Source organism: Rattus rattus, chromosome 9 (assembly GCF_011064425.1).
Source record: "Rattus rattus isolate New Zealand chromosome 9, Rrattus_CSIRO_v1, whole genome shotgun sequence".
Classification (NCBI taxonomy): Eukaryota; Metazoa; Chordata; class Mammalia; order Rodentia; family Muridae; genus Rattus; species Rattus rattus.
In genome coordinates, this window is record NC_046162.1 from 95,680,557 (window position 1) to 95,703,069 (window position 22,513).

At 48.4% G+C, this 22,513-nt stretch overlaps 1 protein-coding gene across 1 annotated transcript; it reads left to right on the plus strand.

The window, feature by feature from the left end:
* The first annotated feature begins 721 nt into the window (after positions 1 to 721).
* Slc6a4 (solute carrier family 6 member 4) lies at positions 722 to 22,062 on the plus strand. The gene is made up of 13 exons (XM_032913497.1): positions 722 to 1,263; positions 3,444 to 3,578; positions 3,715 to 3,934; positions 5,060 to 5,198; positions 6,269 to 6,403; positions 6,628 to 6,731; positions 7,973 to 8,100; positions 9,148 to 9,260; positions 9,847 to 9,978; positions 11,267 to 11,366; positions 12,831 to 12,931; positions 16,491 to 16,658; positions 21,336 to 22,062. Exons 1-13 carry the CDS (start codon positions 921 to 923, stop codon positions 21,408 to 21,410), a joined length of 1,893 nt encoding a protein of 630 aa, XP_032769388.1. The 5' UTR covers positions 722 to 920; the 3' UTR covers positions 21,411 to 22,062.
* The last annotated feature ends 451 nt before the right edge of the window (positions 22,063 to 22,513 follow it).

Below are 22,513 nucleotides of genomic sequence, written 5' to 3' on the forward strand. Positions count from 1 at the left end.
ATCGGTGACAGATATGGCCCCCTGGGACCTGCAGAGGCCCCATGGGAAGAAGGCTGACAGGTGGATCCAGGGTGGGGTGGGGGGTGGGGCAGGGGGACACAGCTTCAGGCAGCTGGGATCTTCTTGGAGCCAGCCTGGAAGGATGAGAAAGGACCCAGATAAGGGGCCTCAGGTGCCTCCCAAAGGTGGCGTTTGCCTCTCTGTTCCTCTTTAGGCCACCTCAGTGCTCCTTTTAAGTGATGGAAGGGACTGTCTCTTCTGGCTGGGAGGCAGAAGGCATGGCCGTGTTGCTATTTGCAGGCATGATATCTAGGACTCGCTGGCTCTGCAGGGAAGCTCTCCTGACATTCCTCTGGGTTACTGATAAACTACAGGGGGCATTTGCGTCCTCTAAATGACGCAAGTGCTGGTCCTTAAGTAAAGGCTGTGCGCAGTCTTGGTGATTTGCTATTTTTGTTTTGTTTCCTTTTCAGATTACTTGGTGGTGATTTGGCCCCCTCCATTTGTTGAAAAGTTTAGTTAATTTTATTGACTCTGAGCAAATGGGCTGGTTTATAGATTAGAGCATTTGTAATCCTGTCATCTAGGGTCGTTTAAACTATATGATGGAGCTGTTGGGATGCTTTTGTGCCTGGAATCCCAGCACCCAGGAAGCCCAGAGAGGAGGCCTGCTGAAAAATTCAAGGCCAACCTGGGCTACAGATCAAGACCTCGTCTTAAAACAAACACAAAATAAAAACCTGAATGATGAATGCCACAAATGTCTCTCATCTCCTTTCCCCTCCCCCTTCTCTGTACGCTTTTCTCAACAGAGCTCTCCGTCTTGTCCCCATAACACCGAGAGGAGATTCAAACCAAGAACCAAGAGCTAGCCTGGGTCCTCGGCAGATGGGCATCCGCATCACTTACTGACCAGCAGCATGGAGAACACACCCTTGAATTCTCAGAAAGTGCTGTCAGAGTGTAAGGACAGAGAGGACTGTCAAGAAAATGGTGTTCTACAGAAGGGTGTCCCCACCACAGCGGACAGGGCAGAGCCTAGCCAAATATCCAATGGGTACTCTGCAGTCCCCAGCACAAGTGCAGGGGACGAAGCTTCACACTCGATCCCAGCTGCCACCACCACCCTGGTGGCTGAGATTCGCCAAGGGGAGCGGGAGACCTGGGGCAAGAAGATGGATTTCCTCCTGTCCGTCATTGGCTATGCCGTGGACCTGGGCAACATCTGGCGGTTTCCTTACATATGCTACCAGAATGGCGGAGGTTAGTGCCACTGGCCACCAGCAAAGCCTGGGACCCAGGGGTGGGCTAGACCCTTGTGGGAGGCTACAAGTCATATCTTCACTGTCCTGTGTAACTGACGGGAGTCTAACCAGGGAAACTAAGCTTTCATGCTAGCCAAATCTCCAGAAATCTCCAGTCAGCAAAACGCCTAAGGTAGCCTGTAGTGAGGCTTTCAGGCTGTAAAGGTTGTGAAGCTGGACCTGAGCTCTCCCACGCGTGCCCTCGGGTTAGCATTGTTTGTGCTTCCTTTGTTGGAGGGCTTTCCTTCTTGCTGTGTGTACTCAAGCTTCTGTTTGTGAGTTAGAAGCAAGAGGACACTTGCCACACTGTGCTGAAGTCTTCCCCTCTTGCTGGGCAGAAGAGTCTGGAGTTATCGGGCCTGCCTGTGGGAGGAAACATTGGGAGGTGGCTGTAAGGCTCCAGACCCTGCTAGGCCTTTGAACCTATGTAAGGGCAGAGAATGGCACTAGTCTGGGTCCAAAGTCTTAGGTTATCAGACTTGATGAGATCAGAGCTGAGCCCAGGCCCAGTGTAACATTATTGCCAACCCCAAAGTGTGTACAGATACATTCAAATCTCTCTCTGGTGTTGTAGCTGCCTTGTCTCGTGCATCCAAGCTGCATGCTCGTGCATGACAGCACCCTGGCTGTTTTACAGTAGTTACCTTGTTGATCGTAGGTGGGAGCTGGAGAGCCTGGGAAAGAACAGACAGCAGATGAGGGGACACAGGTGAAGCTGGTACTGTGTGGACACTGGGCAAGAAGAGATGGGTATCAAATCAGTGGAAGTTTATTTCCACAAGCTGTTTGAGCGGTAACTACAGTGAGGTCTGGGTGGTAATTCATTTATGTCAGCCAGACTTTCCTGACCTAACACAAAGTTTCTTCTCCTAATGGCTGCTCTGTAGCTACAAAGGGAAAGGGAAGTTCCTCGGGCCATGGAAGATCCCTTGCCTAGGACTGGAAGTCACATTCTCCTTATTTCCTGCTTGTCAGGACCTTTAACCCTGTGAGGGTCATTGGTGTCATTTCCTACCATATGGCCAGTCAGGTAAATCCTTTTCATGAGTTGAGGTCCATCATTAAAACCCAGCACTGGTTTGATTCTCTAGCCAGATTTGTTCAACGTGACTAATTACACCGACGTTTCTGAGTCGCACTGGTCTCGGGTTTTTAGGGATGCAACATTCTAAAGGCAGGAAAGTTACCAGGGGGATCTCACAGCTGACTCATCCTTTGGGCTAAAACTTAAGCAGCAGGTAAGCAAGCAGTCATGTCCTGTGGAAATTATCGTCTTCAGTCTTACTCTCAAAGAACAATGGTTTGTGAGGAACTACTCTGGCCCAGTGGAATTACAGACAGGCAGGTCAAAAATATCAGTGGTCAAGGGTCTGGAGTCATAGGTAAAACTGATGAGGGAGGATCCGATTCCTTGAGTTAGAGATTCCATCTGTGTGCATCCTCAGACGGGTCAACATTGTTCCACACTGGAACATCTTCATGAGGCCGGGGGTGGACCCTTGGATCTGGAGGTCAGTTCTTAGGGAAACCAGTGACTGTGGGCTATGACTGTCTGTTGACTCTCAGCCTGGCCTGTTTCTGTTACTGTCTCAGGCTGCTCTTTTCTGTATCGCAAGCTTAGCTTGTCTTTTTTGCTTTGCTCTGCTCCCAAGATGGTATCTTAGTCTGGTTTCTTTTTGCTTCAGTGAAAAACTGCTTAAAGAGAGAGAGTTTATTTGGCTCACGGTGCCAGGTTTCAGTCCTTCACTGCGGAAAGTTCTAGAAGGCAAGAACTTGAAGCAGCTAATCGCGCGCATGCGTGCATGGTGACTCAGCTAAGCACCTCCTTTTCATTCAGTCCAGGGCTCAACCCATGAAGTAGTGCTGCCCACATTCAGGGCAGGGCTTCGTAGCCTCTCACAGGCCAATCCTATCGAGAGTTCCTCATGGAGACGCCCTTCCAGGGGGATTCCACGTTCTCAATGATCCTGCTGACCAGCTTAGACAGTGGGTCAACACTTGGTAGTACCATGGAATTTTTGTCTACGGTCCACTCTCACAAAGCACTGAGACCAGGGCAGCCTACTGTGAGCTCCACATCCATGGGCCGTTTGCGGACAGATGTGGGCAGGAGGTAAAACTGTCTCCCTTCTGCCGCAGGGGCCTTCCTCCTCCCTTATACCATCATGGCCATTTTCGGGGGGATCCCGCTCTTTTACATGGAGCTCGCACTGGGCCAGTACCACCGAAACGGGTGCATTTCCATATGGAGGAAGATCTGCCCGATTTTCAAAGGTAACTGGAGGGTGGGAGGGAGTTTGCTGGACAAGACACTTCCATAAATGGCTGGGACCTGGGACTTTAACCTCTTGGGCTTTACGGGTCTGAGCAGCCTTCGGGTGCGAACTCGGCCTTTCTCATCTCTGTCCAGGCATTGGTTACGCCATCTGCATCATCGCCTTTTACATCGCCTCCTACTACAACACCATCATAGCCTGGGCGCTCTACTACCTCATCTCCTCCCTCACGGACCGGCTGCCCTGGACCAGCTGCACGAACTCCTGGAACACTGGCAACTGCACCAACTACTTCGCCCAGGACAACATCACCTGGACGCTGCATTCCACGTCGCCCGCTGAGGAGTTCTACTTGTAAGTACATGCGAAGGAGGCGGGGCAGCCTGGCACCTTAGAGGCCAAAACCTCTTCAGCTCTCTCTTGGCAGGTTTTAAAAACGTGTTTCATTAGCATACATGAATTGTACACACCAGGCTCCATAATAACACTCATTGATATAGGTCATGTTTTCAGCTTGGAGTCTCTCACCCATCCTCCCTTACTCTTCCTGACCAGCTCCCCCTCTATGGCCATGTTTTCCTTTATTCTTTTTCGAGACACACGCATTTAAAGAGGGCTTTCAGGATCACAGGTAGCACCCAGTGCTACACCGATGAGAAAACATTGACTGCTGATGGATCTTCAGGGATGGGAGGGATCTTGTGAGCCCTTCCCTGCCTCCTGGCAGATTTCTGAGAGGTGAAACTGTCAAAGATTGGGGAGCAAATGTGAATATGGGGATGGCGGCCTCACTCCCCGCAGGATTTGGAGTTGGAACTCTATCCCAAGTGCTCCATTATCTGGCCTTTGTCTCTGTTCTCCCAACTCGACAGGCCAAACTGCTCTACCATGTCCACACTGACCCAAACGGAGTCAAAACATCCCTGCATCGGAGGGAATAGCCTTCCTGCTGGTGTCTCCTCCTCCAGACAGTTGCCATGGAGGCAAAACACCCGATTGCTTCAGTTGTTCAAAACTTATTTCCGATTTGGTGTATTGGTTTTATAAGCGGGGTCTGTCCTTCGGAAGTTGCATGAGGAATGTGGGGTCCTTTTTTTCTTAGGGCGTTAAGGATTCATTCTGGGGTCCTCACGTGCTAGGCAGTTGTTCTTCTAGTGTGTGAATGGTAGACAATAGTAGCCCAAATACAGAGTTAATTTAGAGTGTAGAAGGACTCATTGCCTATACAAAAATTTCCATGTACCGGGAAGCTGGTCATGTTGGATGAGAGGTTCCTGTTCTAGACGGTGGAAGGGGAGAGGCAACAGGTCTGGCTTTGGACTGGATGCTCCTCCGAGGCTGTCCGGTCAATGCGCCCCTCCTTCTTTCAGGATGAGCGAGGCCCATTCCAGCCCCTCCTGGTGGTGTCCATTATTCTCTAGAGGTATCCCAATTTCGTGCTCAGGTGACTCTCTCAGAGGCCCTTCTCTGTCACTCCAGGCGCCATGTCCTGCAGATCCACCAGTCTAAGGGACTCCAGGACCTGGGCACCATCAGCTGGCAGCTGACTCTCTGCATCGTGCTCATCTTCACCGTAATCTACTTTAGCATCTGGAAAGGCGTCAAAACATCTGGCAAGGTGAGCGAGGACTCGGCAGCTTGTCCTGTACCCTACAGTCCCAGAGCCCCACAGTGTCGAAAAACTCAAGACCATTACCCTGGACGGCTTCTGAGCAGAAAAACATCAGCTTCCCTAACACCAAGCATGTTCATCCTGTGACACTTTTCTTCATCACATCTGTTAGAAGGTTCTAGAAATTAACCAGTATCATTTCCATGTAAGTGGATCTAAGTAAATGAAGGAACAGTGTGCAGCCTTTTATAATTCTATTTAAAAATGTAGAGGGGTTGGAGAGGTGGTTCAGTAGGTGAGGTTCTTGCCACAGACGGGTGCGGATCACCTCTACTCATGTAAAAGGCTGAGGGCAGCTTAGCATGAGTGTATGGCTGCAGTCTCAGCACCAGGGGCGGGAGGCAGAGATAGGAGGATGCCTAGGCTTGCTGGTCTGTCCCTCTAAGTCAGGGAGAGCTCAGAAAGCCAGGCGGAGACCAACTGAGGAAGATCTCCAGTGTCAACCTCTGGTTTGCACATTCTGCACATAAATGCATGCAGACATACAAGTGATATATATATATATATATGCATACACACATGTATATAAAATATGTTCCCTCTGTATATTATATATATGTTCTCTATATTATATATGTTCTCTCTATATTATATACTATGTGATATATGCATTTACATACATTATATATCTTTTTCAAAATTCTTTTACCTAGTAGTATACTTACGGTTGCTAATATTGGCCATAATTTACTATTTACTGAAAACTAGTCATGAGCCATAGCCAAAACTTTTCTACACTGGCTAATCAAACAGCAACTCCCTATGCAGCCCATGCTGGCCATGAACTCATAGGAATCCTCCTGCCTCAGCTTTTCAAGTGGCAGAATTATGTCACACTCAGCCTCGAGCTTGAAAACCAGGCTCTGTTGCCTCCTAAAGTGACAAGAAGTGGACCCCTGTTCTCAGAGGTCTTCAGTAGTAAAAGACACTGCACCACCGCCACCGCCTGTCTCCTTTCTTTGCTGTTCCTGGGACAGTATGGCAGTAACGTGTGCTTCTGTTCTCCTTCATTCCAGGTGGTGTGGGTGACAGCCACCTTCCCATACATTGTCCTCTCTGTCCTGCTGGTGAGGGGGGCCACCCTTCCTGGAGCCTGGAGAGGGGTCGTCTTCTACTTGAAACCCAACTGGCAGAAACTCTTGGAGACAGGGGTGAGATATGAGAGACTTGTTTGACTTTTACTAGTTAAAGCCAATTCTTTCAAATGGTACACTAGGGCCAACTCAAATTTAATGTACGAGTGCGTAACGATCCTTCTGATCAGAAATAAAAGTATGAAGAATGCAGCATCTTGAAGCCACTGAACGCCGCCGATGCTGTGCTGGCAGCAGCCGCGTCCCATCCTCACCCGGTGCCCTCCCCTGCTCTGTTCCAGGTGTGGGTAGATGCCGCCGCTCAGATCTTCTTCTCTCTTGGCCCGGGCTTTGGGGTTCTCCTGGCTTTTGCTAGCTACAACAAGTTCAACAACAACTGTTACCAGTGAGTATGTGAGGTTGCCGAGCAAAGATCAGGAATGGATGGACAGACAAGACCATTCAAGGAAGACGATGATCTCAAACCTGTCTGTCCCCACACCACCAGAGTACTGCCCCGAAAGGGGTGTCACAAACTCCCGGCCATTCATCCATGACATAGTGCCCATTCAGGAACTAACTTTACCTGGGCTACTCAGAGGTTAAGGAAGTCTCCAAGACACTTCCGTTTTGTGATATATATTATGTATATTCTTACTTGGGGTTGGGGGGGACATCCCCATAGTCCCAGCACTTGGGAGGTGGAGACTGAAGAGTGAGGCATTCAAGGCCACTCTCAACTACATACTGAGTTCACCGTTGCCTTGAACAGGTCATATGAGATCCTGCTTCAAACAAGACAACAAAACAAACAGGCAAACAAGACAAGGGCATGTTATAGCAAGGTTACAAAAAATGCAGCATACACTAGTTACTTCACAGTGAAAAACTAAACAGATTATTTATGTATGCACAAAAAGTCTATGGACTGAACTATTTTAACTTACAAAAAAATGCCACGATTGTGGCAGAGTCATGCTTCGATATTTCAACCAAACAGTAGCATCGCTCCCATGATGGCTTGGGTGTCACTTGCAGCTTTAGACGGTAAATCTTCCTGTACCGGTGGCAAGGCCCAGTGGTCTGTTTGTACTATTAGAAAGATAACTATGGGGGTTGGGGATTTAGCTCAGTGGTAGAGCGCTTGCCTAGCAAGCACAAGGCCCTGGGTTCGGTCCCCAGCTCCGAAAAAAAGAAAAGGAAAAAAAAAAAAAAGATAACTGAAATTATTTCTAAAGATGGGGGTGAGTCCACCCCCACCCCAAGGAATGTGGCCTTGTGCTGGGATACCAGCTAAAGCTATCTAAGGAAGGTTTAAAACCATCAATGTTTCTCCTTGGCAGACTTATGGTTTTATTTAAAGATAATATTAAACTTTCAGTTTTACAGATGTGAGGTCAAAGCCCCTTCCTGGAGCCTTCCAGTTAAGACCAGGCTCCAGGGCAGTGCCTCTCTGCTTCAGAGTGGGGTGTGTGTGTGTGTGTGTGTGTGTGTGTGTGTGTTCAGGTCCCCTCTCCCACCTAGCTCTACAGTTCATCCTGAGCCTTGAACTCACAATCCTCCTGCCTCACTCAGCCTTCCACGGGATGGGATTATAGGAATGTGCTCCTGTAACTGGCTTATGCCGTGTCTGGGTTCCCGCTGCAGAGATGCCCTGGTGACCAGTGTGGTGAACTGCATGACAAGCTTCATCTCTGGCTTCGTCATCTTCACGGTGCTTGGCTACATGGCGGAGATGAGGAATGAAGATGTGTCTGAGGTGGCCAAAGACGCAGGTAGGACCAGGAGATCTGCTCACAGGACTGGGGCTTTGACTCTTTTTTAAAAAGATTTATTTACTTTATGTATATGAGAGGTACACTGTAGCTGTTTTCAGACACACCAGAAGAGGGCATCAGATCCCATTACAGATGGTCGTGAGCCACCATGTGGTTGCTGGGATTTGAACTCAGGACCTCTGGAAGAGCAGTCAGTGCCCTTAACCACTGAGCCATCTCTCCAGCTCTTGAATAGCTAAACTTTTCAACTGTTCTTTTAAGTTTTCAAAGATTTGAAGGCTTTGGTAAGTTCAATCCACCCATGCATTTGGTTGTCTTGGTGCCCAGTGCTGGGGCCCTCAATACATGGCTTAAAAATATGAAGGGTGTGGTAGGGTTAGGCACTTGTGGTGGGATTCCGTCTAGTAGGCAGATAACTACTGATGTCATGTTGCTTGGGGTTTTCATGGGAAATCATGTAACAGATATTAGACAATGAGACCAAGTACATAGAGTCCCGCTGTCTAGAGAAGTATTTTTATTTTGGCCTGATGTAGCGCTTTGTCCAAATGACAGCATCCCTATGTCAGCCAGCGAGGGACTGAGGACTTGTCACACTGTCAAAAGGACCTTCAGGGCCGGGGATGTAGGTCAGTGGTAGAGCACTTGGTGTTCAGGTGCTGGAGATCTGTCCATAGGACCCCAAATGTGACATAAAAAATAGCAGGCTGTTCTTACTACACTTGCTGCTAATCTGAGCTGAGGATGTCACTGGGCACCTTAGAAACAGCAGGCCTGACCCTGACGGCCACACAGCATCGCTTCAAGTGGAGCCCCTGGGCCTGTGTAGTTGCTGTCTTACGTCTACCCTGTGCCCCCAAGCTGAAGACGCCATTTTCAAGGTGGATAATCTCCCCTCTGGCTTTGCGGAATGTGCGATATGGTGGATGAAGCAGCATTTGGCGCTGACAGAGCCTGACCTGAGGCGATGCGAACTGTGAACTGACTGAGATCCAGTCTGCTGTGGGATGGGTCTCAGCGGCCTCCTCTCTCCCCGTGTTTCAGGCCCCAGCCTCCTCTTCATCACGTATGCAGAGGCAATAGCCAACATGCCAGCATCCACGTTCTTTGCCATCATCTTCTTCCTCATGTTAATCACGCTGGGATTGGACAGCACGGTGAGTGGAGGTGGAAGAGGGTCTGGGAGGGAGAGAGGAAAGGGGAAGGTGTGAGGAGATTCACTTCCCCACCAAACCCTCCCATGGAACTGGTTGCTACCCCCAGGTAATTCCCTCTCCTCTCCTATTCTTCCTCCCCATTCTGTCCCCCTGTTGAGTCCTCAGCAATGGCACCTTTGCACTGGGCACACTACAGAGTTACCAGTGCACAAGGTAGGGAAAGTGCCTGGCACAAAGGCTCAGTATATTTAAAGTCCTTATGTTCTCCTTCCAACGCCACGATTGCCAGCTCGGAGACTTACCTTATTGGTGTAGGGAGGGTATTGGCATTTAACTGGCCTTGGGGCAACCAATATCCAAGAGCCGAAGCTGTGTTTTCTTGCCTGCACGTTGTAAGTGATGGGTTCTGATAATGCTATCAGATGGAAATTTGCTTCTAGCCCTGTCCCTGGGCCAGGGAGTGGGCGAGCTGGTCTTAATCAGCTTGAGGGCTCACTGGGTAACCTTATCTCTCTTCCTGTTCCCAGTCCTTAAGGCACGGGCCTGTCCCAAGACAACACTGTGACTGTCTGCATGCATCTTTCAGTTTGCAGGCCTGGAAGGTGTGATCACAGCTGTGCTGGATGAGTTCCCTCACATCTGGGCCAAGCGCAGGGAATGGTTCGTGCTCATCGTGGTCATCACGTGCGTCTTGGGATCCCTGCTCACACTGACGTCAGTGAGTACCAGGGCCTTTGGCTCCAAGTGGCCTCCGCTAGTCACTAGTGCTCCACAGAGTGGGTCCTTTCCTTCCACAGTGTCCTCCCTCACTTAGGGGCCTACAAGTGTTGCAGGCACTGATAAAAAGCTTATGGGCTGAGGACGTGGTGTAGTGGGGGCCAGTATGTGAGGTTGTTTGCCTCTCTTAGGTGAGGCCCTGGGTTTAATTTTCAGCATTAAAAAGTTTGCCACCAAGGAGAAGAGATATTTCTGGCAGTGTCTGCTGGGGAATCTGTGCATGACATCAGGAGGCTTAGCATTTTACAACAGATCCAACTGTATTTCAGGCTTGGCAAAAGTACCTGGAGAGAAGTTGGGATTTGCATTTCCAGCCATTTGCACCTTTGAGAGGTGCTTTTATGGGTACTTTGCCTTCATGTCCTGATCTACATGGGCTGGTGTCTTATGTGTAACTTCTATGCCACGTTGTCTCCTTCAGAGCTTGAGGTGTAAAGAAGCCAGACCCTCTCCTGCGAACTCCCTCCTCCCCTCCCTGTCTCTTCAGTTAGTAGCCAAGGCAAATACAGTAAAGTGTATATCAGATAGGGTGACAGATAGGGTCACATGGCGGGCTTGTGTCCTCCTGGCTCAAGACAGATTTTACCGATAGGGACACCTCTTCAAGCTATGGCCTCAATGATTCCAGTGCTTTACCACAGTGGGTTGGGGCTGTGTAGGTGCCAGAGGTCAGGGTTAGAGTGGCAGGAACAGAACAGTGACTAAAGTGCTGGGGTGTCCGGTGCCCCACCCCCTTTTTGAGACAGGCTTTCACTATGTGGACTAGGTTAGGCTAGCTTGGAATTTACGGAGATCAGGCTGCCTCTGCCTCCTGAGTGCTGGGATTAAAGGTGCCACTATGCCCAGCTTCCAGATTCAGTCTTTACAGTTCTGTGTTCTCCAAGATTGAATAGACAGGAAGTATTCAGTAAACTCATAGTGGGTATAGAGGCTGCTTAGAGTTTGTCTCTTACAGTGTAGTGGAGAAAACAAGGGCAAGTGACGGGGCCGGGATATGCCCCAGGCTGCAGGTTCTGTTCTCAGCACCATCTACAAGAAAATGTGCTCCACAGGGTGGGGTGGTCAGACGGGTACACATTCAAAGGCCGCTCCACAAGACAGGCCCTGGAGTGCTCAGAGTCCAGAGTGAGGACTACCCAGTCTGACCCCATAGTCAGGGGCTTCTGCAGGTCTCTGTAATGAGGCTTCACCTCAGAAGACCGTTACCACAACTGTGCCCTTGTTCCCAGGGAGGGGCATACGTGGTGACCCTGCTGGAGGAGTATGCCACGGGGCCAGCAGTGCTCACCGTGGCCCTCATCGAGGCCATCGCCGTGTCTTGGTTCTACGGTAAGAAGTCCCTTCTTTCTACCTTGCCCTCTGTCTACGTGGGAGACGGGCACTAATTTCATCAGCGGACAGGAAGGGGCAGTTGACCAAGTGTGATCTCCTGCCAGGTCTGGAAGATAATCTCAGCTGAGGGCCTTCTGTAGCCATGCACCACCCTTTCCTCTGCACTGTACCACAGATGCCACGCCCACCAGGGAAAGCATCATTTCTAGTCCAATTATTTTATGTTTGTAATATTTCCCCAGAGGAGACAGGCTGAAGTCAGCCAGTTCACCTGCTGTTGGTTGCATTAGTGTGAGGGCACCCCAGATTCACATTTCTCAAGAGAGACCCCTTTCCAGAGCACCAAGACAGAGCTTAGGCTCCTCTCTTCTACAAGCAAGACGGTTCTGTCTCTGCAGTGGTGAGTCCCCAGACCCTCCCCTCCTGTCCTGGGATGGACTCTGACAAGGGGGAGAGGAGGTACAGGAAGTGAGTGGAGAGCTCTTGGCAGGAGTTCCATGGGCCCTGACTTGGGGTAGCAGAGCAGAGGCCACAGGCAGGCCCCTGAGAGATGCATCTGTACACTGAAGAAGCAAAGATCTCACTTGGAAATGCAATTGCTTCCCAATTTCTACGATCGATTGCTTTGCCATGGCAACCATTATGTATGCTGGGAAGGAAGAGGGGAGAGTACATGAACTAAAGAGTTTAACCGTGTGTGTGTGTGTGTGTGTGTGTGTGTGTGTGTGTAGCCACCTGCAGAGGCCAGAGGAGAAAGCACTGATTCCCTGAAGCTGCACATATAGGAGATTGTGAGTCGCCTCTTGTGGGTTCTGGGAACTGAATTCAGAAGCCAATTAAAAAAAGAAAAAGACATTATCTTTACTTCCCCAGCAATTCAGAGGACAGAGTTCAAAGTCCCTGTAACCCAGCCCCAGGAACCACAGAGCTCTGAAGAAGCAGCTGGGCGTACTCTCAGTTCTCACCTGTCAGTGGGCGTCCTCACGTTAGTGCCAGTAACCTTTTACAGAAGGACCGAGATCTTGCCCTGGCCCACTGACGAGCAATGCTGTGGTTAAACATTTTCCCTCAAGGGCTGAGAAAGACAGCTCAGCGGTTAAGAGCCCCGTCTGCTATCCCCGAGGGCCTGGGTTTGATTCCCAGCACCCACACAGTGGGTAACAAATGGCTATGATGCCAGTTCCAGGGGACCCAACACCTTCTTCTGTAGGTAAAACACTCAAACATAAAAATCTTAAACCAATCGAGGACTTGGTCCCTAGCCACTTACCAACTTTCCTGCTGTGTAGAAAGAGCTTTGCTTGCTATAAAAATTCAGTTTTGGGATGCCCCACTGCTTGAGCCCCTCAAGTAGAGAAGTACCTAAGTGACCCTCACCAGCTCAGGAAGGAGCCCCCACTCTGGTCATGCCATCGCCAGTGTTGACCCTGCCCTGTCAATTTGTCCTTTGGGTGATTCCAGGAATCACTCAGTTCTGCAGCGACGTGAAGGAGATGCTGGGCTTCAGCCCGGGATGGTTTTGGAGGATCTGCTGGGTGGCCATCAGCCCTCTGTTTCTCCTGGTGAGTAGCTGTCATGCCTGCCTTGTTGCTCGAGCTGTTTATAAGAAAAGAGTGCTGTCAGGAGGTGTGCGTCTCAGAGAGCTCCACAAACCCAGCACGACTATTCGGACAAAATCATGCCAAGAGACAACAATAAACCAGTACTCCAAGAAGCCCCTGTGTGGGGGGCCTCCCAGCACTGTGCCCACCTCTGCTCACCTGTCTCTGACTGTGTAGTATTCCCTACTAATCTCAATGCTAATGATCATTTACAGAGCGGCAAATGCCACAGCTGACTTTATGCCAAACTTACACCTATCAATCTCTTTTTTTTTTTTTTTTTGGTTCTTTTTTTCGGAGCTGGGGACTGAACCCAGGGCCTTGCGCTTCCTAGGCAAGCGCTCTACCACTGAGCTAAATCCCCAACCCCACCTATCAATCTCTTAATCTTTATAATTCTGCAAGGTGGTGGGGAGGGATTTTTTTTTTTTAAGATAGTCTTCATAAGTTGATTGAGTTGGCCTGGAACTCTATATGTAGCCCAGGCTGGCCTCTCAAGTGCTGGTATCACAGGCATTATTGTCATTAAGGCTTAGGATCATTAAAATCAAGTAACACAACTATTCAAGACCAAGGAAGAACATACTGTATGTATTGCCCAGGAAGGCCCTGAGAGGGGTCCTACAATTATATTTTATGTTCACCCTGAAGGGGGCACACACAAAGGTCCCCAAGTTTAGGTCCAAGTAGAATTCATTTATTGTCAAAGAACCTGGATAGCAAAGTTGAGTGCCAAGTAGGCAGTGGTGGCCCATGCCTTTAATCTCAGCACTCACTCGGGAAGCAGAGGCAGGCGCTCTGAGTTTGGGGTCAGCCTGGTTTATAGATCAAGTTCCAGGAAACCAGGGTTACACAGAAAAACCCAGCTTCAAAAAACCAAAAGAAAAAGAAAGCTGAGTATCAGGAAGTGTTTTTTTTCCCCCCTTAAAGCCAAAAACGCAGGTTAGACCATTCCATCAATCCTTCTCTCAGCGTATTGGGTATCTGGGCCATCCCAGATGTCTCAGGCCGTTAGCACACGGTGACCCTTCTTTTCCAAACCTTGTGTGTGTTCTGACTTCCTTGAGGCAGAACCTTCCCTCCAGCCACCCCGCCCAGCTCCCCAATTCCCCAGGACTAAGTTTTATATGATGGCCTAATTGCTTACGTTTGCTTCTGTGATATTACATGTGTCTCTGTTCCCAGGAGCCCTTCCAGACTGCTTTAGACTCCAGAAATTTTCACCAACATTTGCCCTGAGCAGCTAACACCCCAGCCCAGTGACTCTAGTGGGCCTGGTGGCTCCTGTGAGGGCACGAACTCTAGCCATGGTGACTGGTGTAGGCCCTGGCTTGTTTACTTTCTTAGGTTCCGGTCCATAGTTTCGTATTGCTTTGTGACTCATCCCTCGCTTGATGCTTTCAGCCCAAATCTAAACTATTTTTTTTGAACTTAGCCCAAGAGCTCCTCTCTCCCCAGCTTCTCAAGTAGTGGGGACCACAGGTATGTGCCACATGCTGTCTGTTGGTTTCCTTTAAATCCAAAGGCTTCTTTCCTTTCGTTTTTTTCCCCCCTTGTTTATGCGGGGTCTCACTCTGTAGCCCTGGCTGGCCCGGAACTCAGTATGTAGACCTGAGCTAGCCCAAGCTCACTTTGATCCCCTGCCTCTGGGGTGCTGGGATTGAAGGCAAGCGCTCATACACCTCGCGAAGTTTCACTTTAAGAGGTTTGGACTGAGTCTCTCGTTTCACCATGACCAGAAGTCAAGGTCCTGACATAAATAGGTTATTAACTTGTATTAATACCTATGCTTCTTGATAATCCACTTAAACCCTTTCATTTGTTTTCCAGAGGAAGAAGGCATGTTAGATTACTGCCTTATGTGCTTAAATAGTCCCCACCCAGCAAGGAAGCTAGGTGTCCAGGCCCAGACAGGGGTGAGGCAAGTGACCCAGTCACTAGGGACATAAACCTAAGGATGGCCAAGCACGACAGTTCTTAAGATAAGAACTATTTTAATGCAATGCTTAAATTAATTCAAAACATCTATATACATAACGTTTTATCAGACAATGGACTTGATCCCTGAACCTGTGACTCCCTTACCCTCATCTGGCTCTGTCAGCTCCTTTCTCTGACAGACCACACTAAAATATTTTGACTTCCTTTTACAAGGTGTTTGCCTCATTCTTGTCAGGACCCTGAGGCCCTGGGGTTTTTTATTTCTGGAGGCTCATGGTCAATGAGTTCCTTTTCTTACCTAGCAACACTCTTGTAGAGCCTGCTACATCACTCACGATCCAGCTGTGCTCAGTTTACTGCCCTCCTCCAACTGAACTACACACACACACACACACACACACACACACACACACACACGGGAGGAAAGGAAAGAATATACTCCAGAAGAGAGAGTGAGGCTTGGTTCAGGAGGGAGCCGTTGAATAAGAGAGCTTGGGCCCTGACAAGCTCGAGTTCGCTTACCTGACAGCAATGATAGCCCAGTTCTGGCAAGGACAGCTCCCGACCAGTTCTTCTCTGCTTCTGTTCCAAGTCCCCTCCCTCAGCAGCCAGGTCTGGAGCCTCACGAGGCGCCTGCATTAGGAGAAAGGCCTGTGATTGATGGGACTCCTGTTTTGAAGTCCTCCTCCTGGACATGGGCTACCGAAGAGGAATGTGTGGTTAACAATTCCCCATTTAATTACCTGTGGACAAAGGAAAAACAGATATATAAATAGATGTTTAACTACATGAATAATTTACATTAGTATCTTCTTTATGACCATGAAGCACTAACCAAAAATTAAGGGCAATTACTGATTTCCACAGTGGTTCCTAGGCAAAACTCCACATTACGTTCACTCTGGAAACTAAACTGAAAATAAGAAAATGCTGAGTGGGGTGTTAAGAGATTGGGAATTTTTTTTATCAAAAATTTCATTGGGGGTTGGGGATTTAGCTCAGTGGTAGAGCGCTTGCCTAGGAAGCGCAAGGCCCTGGGTTCGGTCCCCAGCTCTGGAAAAAAAAATTTCATTGGTTTTCAAGTGAAGTGTGTTAAGCTGCTTTTCTCCCGCTCTTCCTGAGAGCGGGTCTGTAGCCAGCAGACTGTCGCTGTGGAGAGCCATCCACACAGCCTTTTTTATTGAAACCCCTGGCTGCAGAGCCCAGGACAGAGCAAAGTTGGGGAGGAACATTCCTAAGAGCAGAGATCTCCCCAGTTTGTCTCTGCCAGAACGAGGGCACCTTCCATCTCATCTTAAGCAGCCACTGAATTCAGGGACGGTAACAAAGAGATAAACAGAGAGACCGCCCATGCTGTCTCTCTGCTACTCGTCCCAGTGGGTACCAGTCTCTTCTTGGCAGAGCCGGATGCTGCACCTCCCTGACTTTGGGGGTATTTGTAGAGATGTTGTAATTCCCACAGTGGGCTCCATGATGTGGGGTGAGACCCCAGTGGATTCTTAGATTTGGTCTTTGGGGTTTGTTCTCAATCTACATGGATCTTCTGAAGATTTTCAATGTTTCTTGGAATTTGTCTTAGTTCATCATTTGCAGTTTTCTGATGAGCCCACCCCAGCTACGGCTTTTCCAATACAACTATCCCCACTGGAGTATCGTCTTGGGCTACTGCATAGGGACATCGTCCGTCATCTGCATCCCTACCTATATCATTTATCGGCTGATCAGCACTCCGGGGACACTTAAGGAGGTACGTGCCAGCTAATAAGTGTGTGTCTTTAGTAGGATAATTGGGAAGAAAATAATTCTTATCGTGTGTTATTAAAAAGATTTAAGTATTTATAAAATCCACCACAAGGCCCTTCTTATATATTCATAATGGTTCTATCTTACTGAAGGTGGAGACAGTGAATGGCTCCCTTTATCACAAGGTTAACTCACAAGCACAGTGACAAGGGTGAGCTGAGCCTGGTGTCACAGCACATGGGAAATACAGGATTTCTGCTGAACTGTGACTGGGGCCAGCCTGGGTTATCTGAGACCCTGTCTCAGTGATTGGGTGCGCTGCAGTGCTCCGCCTGGGCTGTCTGCAGTTTCCTAAGCTTTACCTGCTGCTCGCCTGGGCACAGGCCACATTCTGCACATCTCGGGCATGGATAAATGAAGGCTAGCATTCAGAAGATTTATGGCCAGTTGTTTTTTGAGAAAGGGACCCATTATGCCATCCTGTGGGACCAGAACTCGCTTTGAAGGCCATTCTGGCCTTCACCTCCAAGATTCATCTGCCTCTGCCTTGAGCGCTAGGATTAGAGGTGTGGCCCCCATGTCTAGTGTCATGGTCATTCTTCTAACATCAATGTGTCAAGTGCGTTTTAAACAGCATCACACGATCAGGATGTCATAATATATTTTGAGCTAAAAATTCAAAAACTGTCATTCACCCAAAAGTTGGAATATCAAAGTTGTAGCTCATGCCATCAGAGCCATTTCCTCCCATAGTAGAAGAAATGATTATTCCTGCCTGAATAAATGATTATTCCTGCCTGAATATTATAGGTTTTTAAGTACCTACCTTACTGTACTGGCTGGTTTTGTGTGTCAACTTGACACAAGCTGGAGTTATCACAGAAAAGAAGCCTTCCTTGAGGAAATGCCTCTGTGAGACCCAGCTGTAGGGCATTTTCTCAACTAGTGATCAAGGTGGGAGGACCCAGCCCACTGTGGGTGGTGCTGTCCCTGGACAGGTATAAAAGAGCAAGCTGAGCAAGCCAGGGGAAGCAAGCCAATAAGTAACATCCCTCCATGGCCTCTGCATCAGCTCCTGCTTCCTGACCTGCTTGAGTTCCAGTCCTGGCTTCCTTTGGTGATGAACAGCAATGTGAAAGTGTAAGCTGAATAAACCCTTTCCTCCCCAGCTTGTTTCTTGGTCCTGATGTTTGTGCAGAAATAGAAACCCTAAGACAATTACAATTTGAAAAAATTGCCAAACATCTTGCTAAGCATCTGCCTATAGATCATCTCAGCTTGCTACCCAGAGCCTCAGGTGGGCAGTGCTGTATACAGAGAGATGTAGATGGAAGATAGTTCTCACAGAGAAGAACCCTAGGTGGATGGGGAATGGGGCTCCTCACAAGGTCATTAGTTCGGTGACAAGTACAGGGACTCTTTGGATCTTTTGGTGCTAAAGTATTCTTACTGTTTTTAGGTGCAGGCTCCCTCTTCTGAGCTGACCGTTGGCTAGTGTGGAAATCAGTGTCAAAGGTTAGGGACAGAAGAGGCACAATTTTTTCTCTTTTTTTCTTTCTTTCTTTCTTTTTTTTTTTTTTTTTTCCCGGATCTGGGGTCCAAACCCAGGGCCTTGAGCTTGCTAGGCAAGCGCTCTAGGCAAGTGCTCTACCACTGAGCTAAATCCCCAACCCCAAGAGGCGCAATTTTTATGCCATGCTGCGGTAGTGGTTGGTTAGCGGTTCTGCAGCTAGGATTCACGGCAGTGTCTCTTCAGATCTGTAGCATGGAAACATTTTAAATGTTACCTGCTCAGTGGTGTGTCTGCCACCGTAGTGAGTATTTACCGCACACGAGGAGCCTCAGCTCTCCCACTGCCGTGTGGTGGGGAAGAGCTCAAAGGGTGGGATCAGGAGAGAGCCAGGAGGCCTTTGAGAACCCAGGTGGACAAGACTGTGACGCTAGTAAACACAGCTTCACACTCAGACATTTCACAAGAGGACACGAGACGGTTAGACGCCCTTTTCTGAGAACAGCTGGATTCACTTCTGTTTTTAAGTGGGAAAACTAAACTCATGGTAAAGAAAACTCAGCTCTTGCAAACTACCGTAACCAAGCCAACCCTATCACAACCTTTCCTCCCAAAGAGGACCGGACGATTGCTTTACTGTAACGCGTTCTTAGGCCCAGAGTCACTAAATTCATTCCTCCGGACTATCCTTCAATGGTGGCTGAAAAAAATCCAACCACCTCTCTGTTGCTTCAAACCCAGAGGCTTGGGTCAGGGTGGGAACTCTAGATTAACGGACATGGGTATTATGTCACAGGCTGTACCTCAAAACCTAGTTGTCTTTCTTGCAGATTTTCAGGAAAAGGACACCCAGAAGGATGTAAAGTAACTGAGCTCAGACCCTCTGCAGTAGAGGAGAATCAAAAGGCGTCTTTACCGTAGGCTACCGGCTGGGAGACAGTAGGTTTCCAGGAAGCCGTTGATAAAGCTCAAGGAATGTTAAGGAGAGGCCCCAGTCCGCTGTGGGAGACTCGTCTCGGACCTTGGCTTCCCCATCAGTAGAACGTGCTCCTTGGGCAGTAGCGTGTTCCCAGGATCGATGGTCCCATGAGCAGGGACAGTGGCACACACTGCTGGGTAGAGGTCCTAGAGAATGCTGGGTTAAGGAAAATCCAACACCGTTCTTTACGTAAGACTTCTGAGAGAGGCCTTTACTGTTTGTGTGTACCTGTCAATGCAACCAGTGAAGCCTGTCATGCTTTCCCGCCCAGCTCCCTGAGAGAACAGACATTTGGTTTGGTTGGCGGGGGTATTCTAAAACAAAGTCTCCCTATGTAGCCCAGACCAGCCTTAGACTTTCAGCGATCCTCTTGTCCCCCACCCCGATGCTGGCAGTATAAGATATGTGCCACCGTGCCTACCTCACTCGGAGTTTTACAGTAGTTACTTGTTATACTTGTTAATCACCCGATGTGACATTCAGAGGCATACTGGGGGGAGGGGAGGCTCTATATATAAAATCAAAAACAAAGACTAAAAGAAGAGGTAAATATCAAAGTAAATGTCTAAACTCTGCTGGGAATTGGCCATATCCAGATGCTCCTGGATTTATAATGCGATTAGATCCTGATAAACCCATTATGAGCTGAAAATGTCATTAAGTAAAAAAAATCTAGTGGATACGCGTAGCTTCCTGAACATCATAGCCCGCACAGCAACACAGGACAGTGCTGTCATTCTCATGGCCGCTCGGCCGGCAGGGAGCCTTGGCTTGTACCACTACTACCCAGCATCAGGAGAGAGCAATGGCCCTAGCAAGGGAAATGACACTGACCCACTGAGTGGATTATCACTTCTGGTTTGCCATAAAGGAAAAGAGGTCATAATAGCCCGCTGTACGCTGGGGACTGCGTGTATAAGTCTGCAGCATATAGAATACGCTCTATTTACTGCTTCAGTTTGGGAAGATACCGTGTGCTAACAGCCTAGAAGTCTCAAGGTTGGGGTCAGTTGCTGGCTGAAGTCACCATTGCAGAAAGCCTTAGTGACCCACACAAAGGTCATGGAAGATGGTCTCTAATGAACACAGGCTTACGAAGGCATCCGCGATGCTCCGATCTTAGATTAGCTGTGGCTTAGATTAGAAATAGCCTTGTCGAAGGCCATGGCAAAGTCTTAGCTCAATAGCCTAGGGGGCTGGCAAAAATGTTTCAGCAGGCAAAAGGCTCTAAACCACTAAGCTATAGGAGTTAAATCGTTGGAACTTACACAGTAGAAAACAGACCCCTAAAAGTCCACATAAGCACTGGCTCACACGTACCCACACATATGTACACCCAAAATTAAATAAGGTCTAATCCTGGTAACCTGGGAATCCACATCCACATGGGCAGCAGGACACATAGGAGGAGGTTGGGGCTTCAAAGCCAAACACTCTTCTGTACAATGTCATTTACTGCGCTTGCCCCTCCCACACACTGTGATGAGCGCCTTACTGTGTATCCTAACTCCACTTAAGATTAGTTCCAATTGCAAGTCATATTTCTTTTTTTTTTTTCTGGTTCTTTTTTTCCGGAGCTTTTTTTTTTTTTTTTTTATTTATTTATTATATATTGAGTACACTGTAGCTGTCTTCAGATACACCAGAAGAGGGCATCGGATCCCTTTACAGATGGTTGTGAGCCACCATGTGGTTGCTGGGAATTGAACTCATGACCTCTTGAAGAGCAGTCGGGTGCTCTTAACCGCTGAGCCATCTCTCCAGCCCTCAAGTCATATTTCTAATTACTGATAGTTTACACTGTGGCGAGGGATGGCTTTCGGTGGCGCTTGGACCTGGCAGGTACCATGGCCGAGAGGCAGGATTGAAATCCTGTCTGTCTGCTCCCCAAACTCACTGTGGCTCTGGGACGCCTGTCTGTTTAGTCAGTCATGCTGTGGCCAGCAAGGTCCGCCAAAGGATCATTCCCTCAGTCCGTGTCATAATCATGTTCTTCCTGTACCAGATGCTTGTCCTTATCCTCTCTGCCATTTTTATCCATATTAGAAGTTGGGAATTTCTTTTTTTAAAGGCCAGTGAGGCTATTTCAACTTACTGTGAAGTATCATTGAAATATTCTTCAACGCTTTAATATCAATGTTGAAATATCTTTTCAAACGAGACTTTGTAACACTGCGTTTTCTTCCCAACAGCGCATTATTAAAAGTATCACTCCTGAAACACCCACAGAAATCCCATGTGGGGACATCCGCATGAATGCTGTGTAACACACCCAGGGAGAGGACACGGCTTCCCAGCCACCTCTCTCAGCTCTGAAAAGCCCCACTGGATTCCTCCCCTCTAAGCCAAGCCTGATGAAGACACGGTCCTAACCACTATGGTGCCCAGACTCTTGTGGATTCCAACCACTTCTTTCCGTGGACTCTCAGACATGCTACCACATTAGATGGTGACACCGCTGAGCTGGCCTCTTGGACACGTGAGGGAGTGGAAGGAGGGGATGAACGCCACCCAGTCATCAGCTAGCTTCAGGTTTAGAATTAGGTCTGTGAGAGTCTGTATCATGTTTTTGGTAAGATCATATTACCCCGCATCTGTTAGCTTCTAAAGCCTTCAATGTTCATGAATACATAAACCACCTAAGAGAAAACAGAGATGTCTTGCTAGCCATATATATATTTTCTCGGTAGCATAGAATTCTATAGCTGGAATCTCCTAGAACCCTGTAACCCACGTGCTGCTGTGAGGTTAAGGAGGGAAGGTATAAGGATGCTACACTGAAAAAATGGTGTATACGTGTGAGCTATTGTGTCTGTCCATTATTGTCTGTGAGCCCTCGATCCCAATACTCCAGGTCCATTTCAAACTGTATAAATGGCCTCTAATTTTTCTTACATTAAACAGATTCTACCTACTCAATTGTGTTCGTGTTATTAGAAGCCAGGCAGTGTTACCCTCTCCTTTTCCACAGTCTCCTCCACCACCCACCTCCCTGTTAAGCATTCAGGAGAAAGGTCCGTGGGTAAACCTGGCCTATTCTATCAGTCACCGTGGCCGCTGCTTTCCAGATGGTTGTGGCCCAATGCCACTTCCCCAGTCAGCTGGATACCCCCAGTGTAAGCTCTATTTCTAAAGTTCTGGGACTCCACACTGGACTTTACTCTTTAACCATTTTTTCCAGGCTGGAGAGATGGCTCAGTGGTTAAGAGCACTGACTGCTCTTCCAGAGGTCCTGAGTTCAAATCCCAGCAACCACATGGTGGCTCACGACCATCTGTAATGGGATCTGATGCCCTCTTCTGGTGTATATGAAGTCAGGGACAGTGTACCCACATACATGAAATAAATCTTTAAAGAAAAAATAGGTTTA

Excerpts from the sequence above, each read along its gene's own strand:
- Slc6a4 (XM_032913497.1), top strand. The coding sequence starts at position 921 with ATGGAGAACACACCCTTGAATTCTCAGAAAGTGCTGTCAGAGTGTAAG. Across the intron at positions 11,367-12,830 it reads CGCCGTGTCTTGGTTCTACG|GAATCACTCAGTTCTGCAGC; the intron begins GTAAGAAGTCCC and ends GGGTGATTCCAG. Across the intron at positions 12,932-16,490 it reads TCAGCCCTCTGTTTCTCCTG|TTCATCATTTGCAGTTTTCT; the intron begins GTGAGTAGCTGT and ends AATTTGTCTTAG.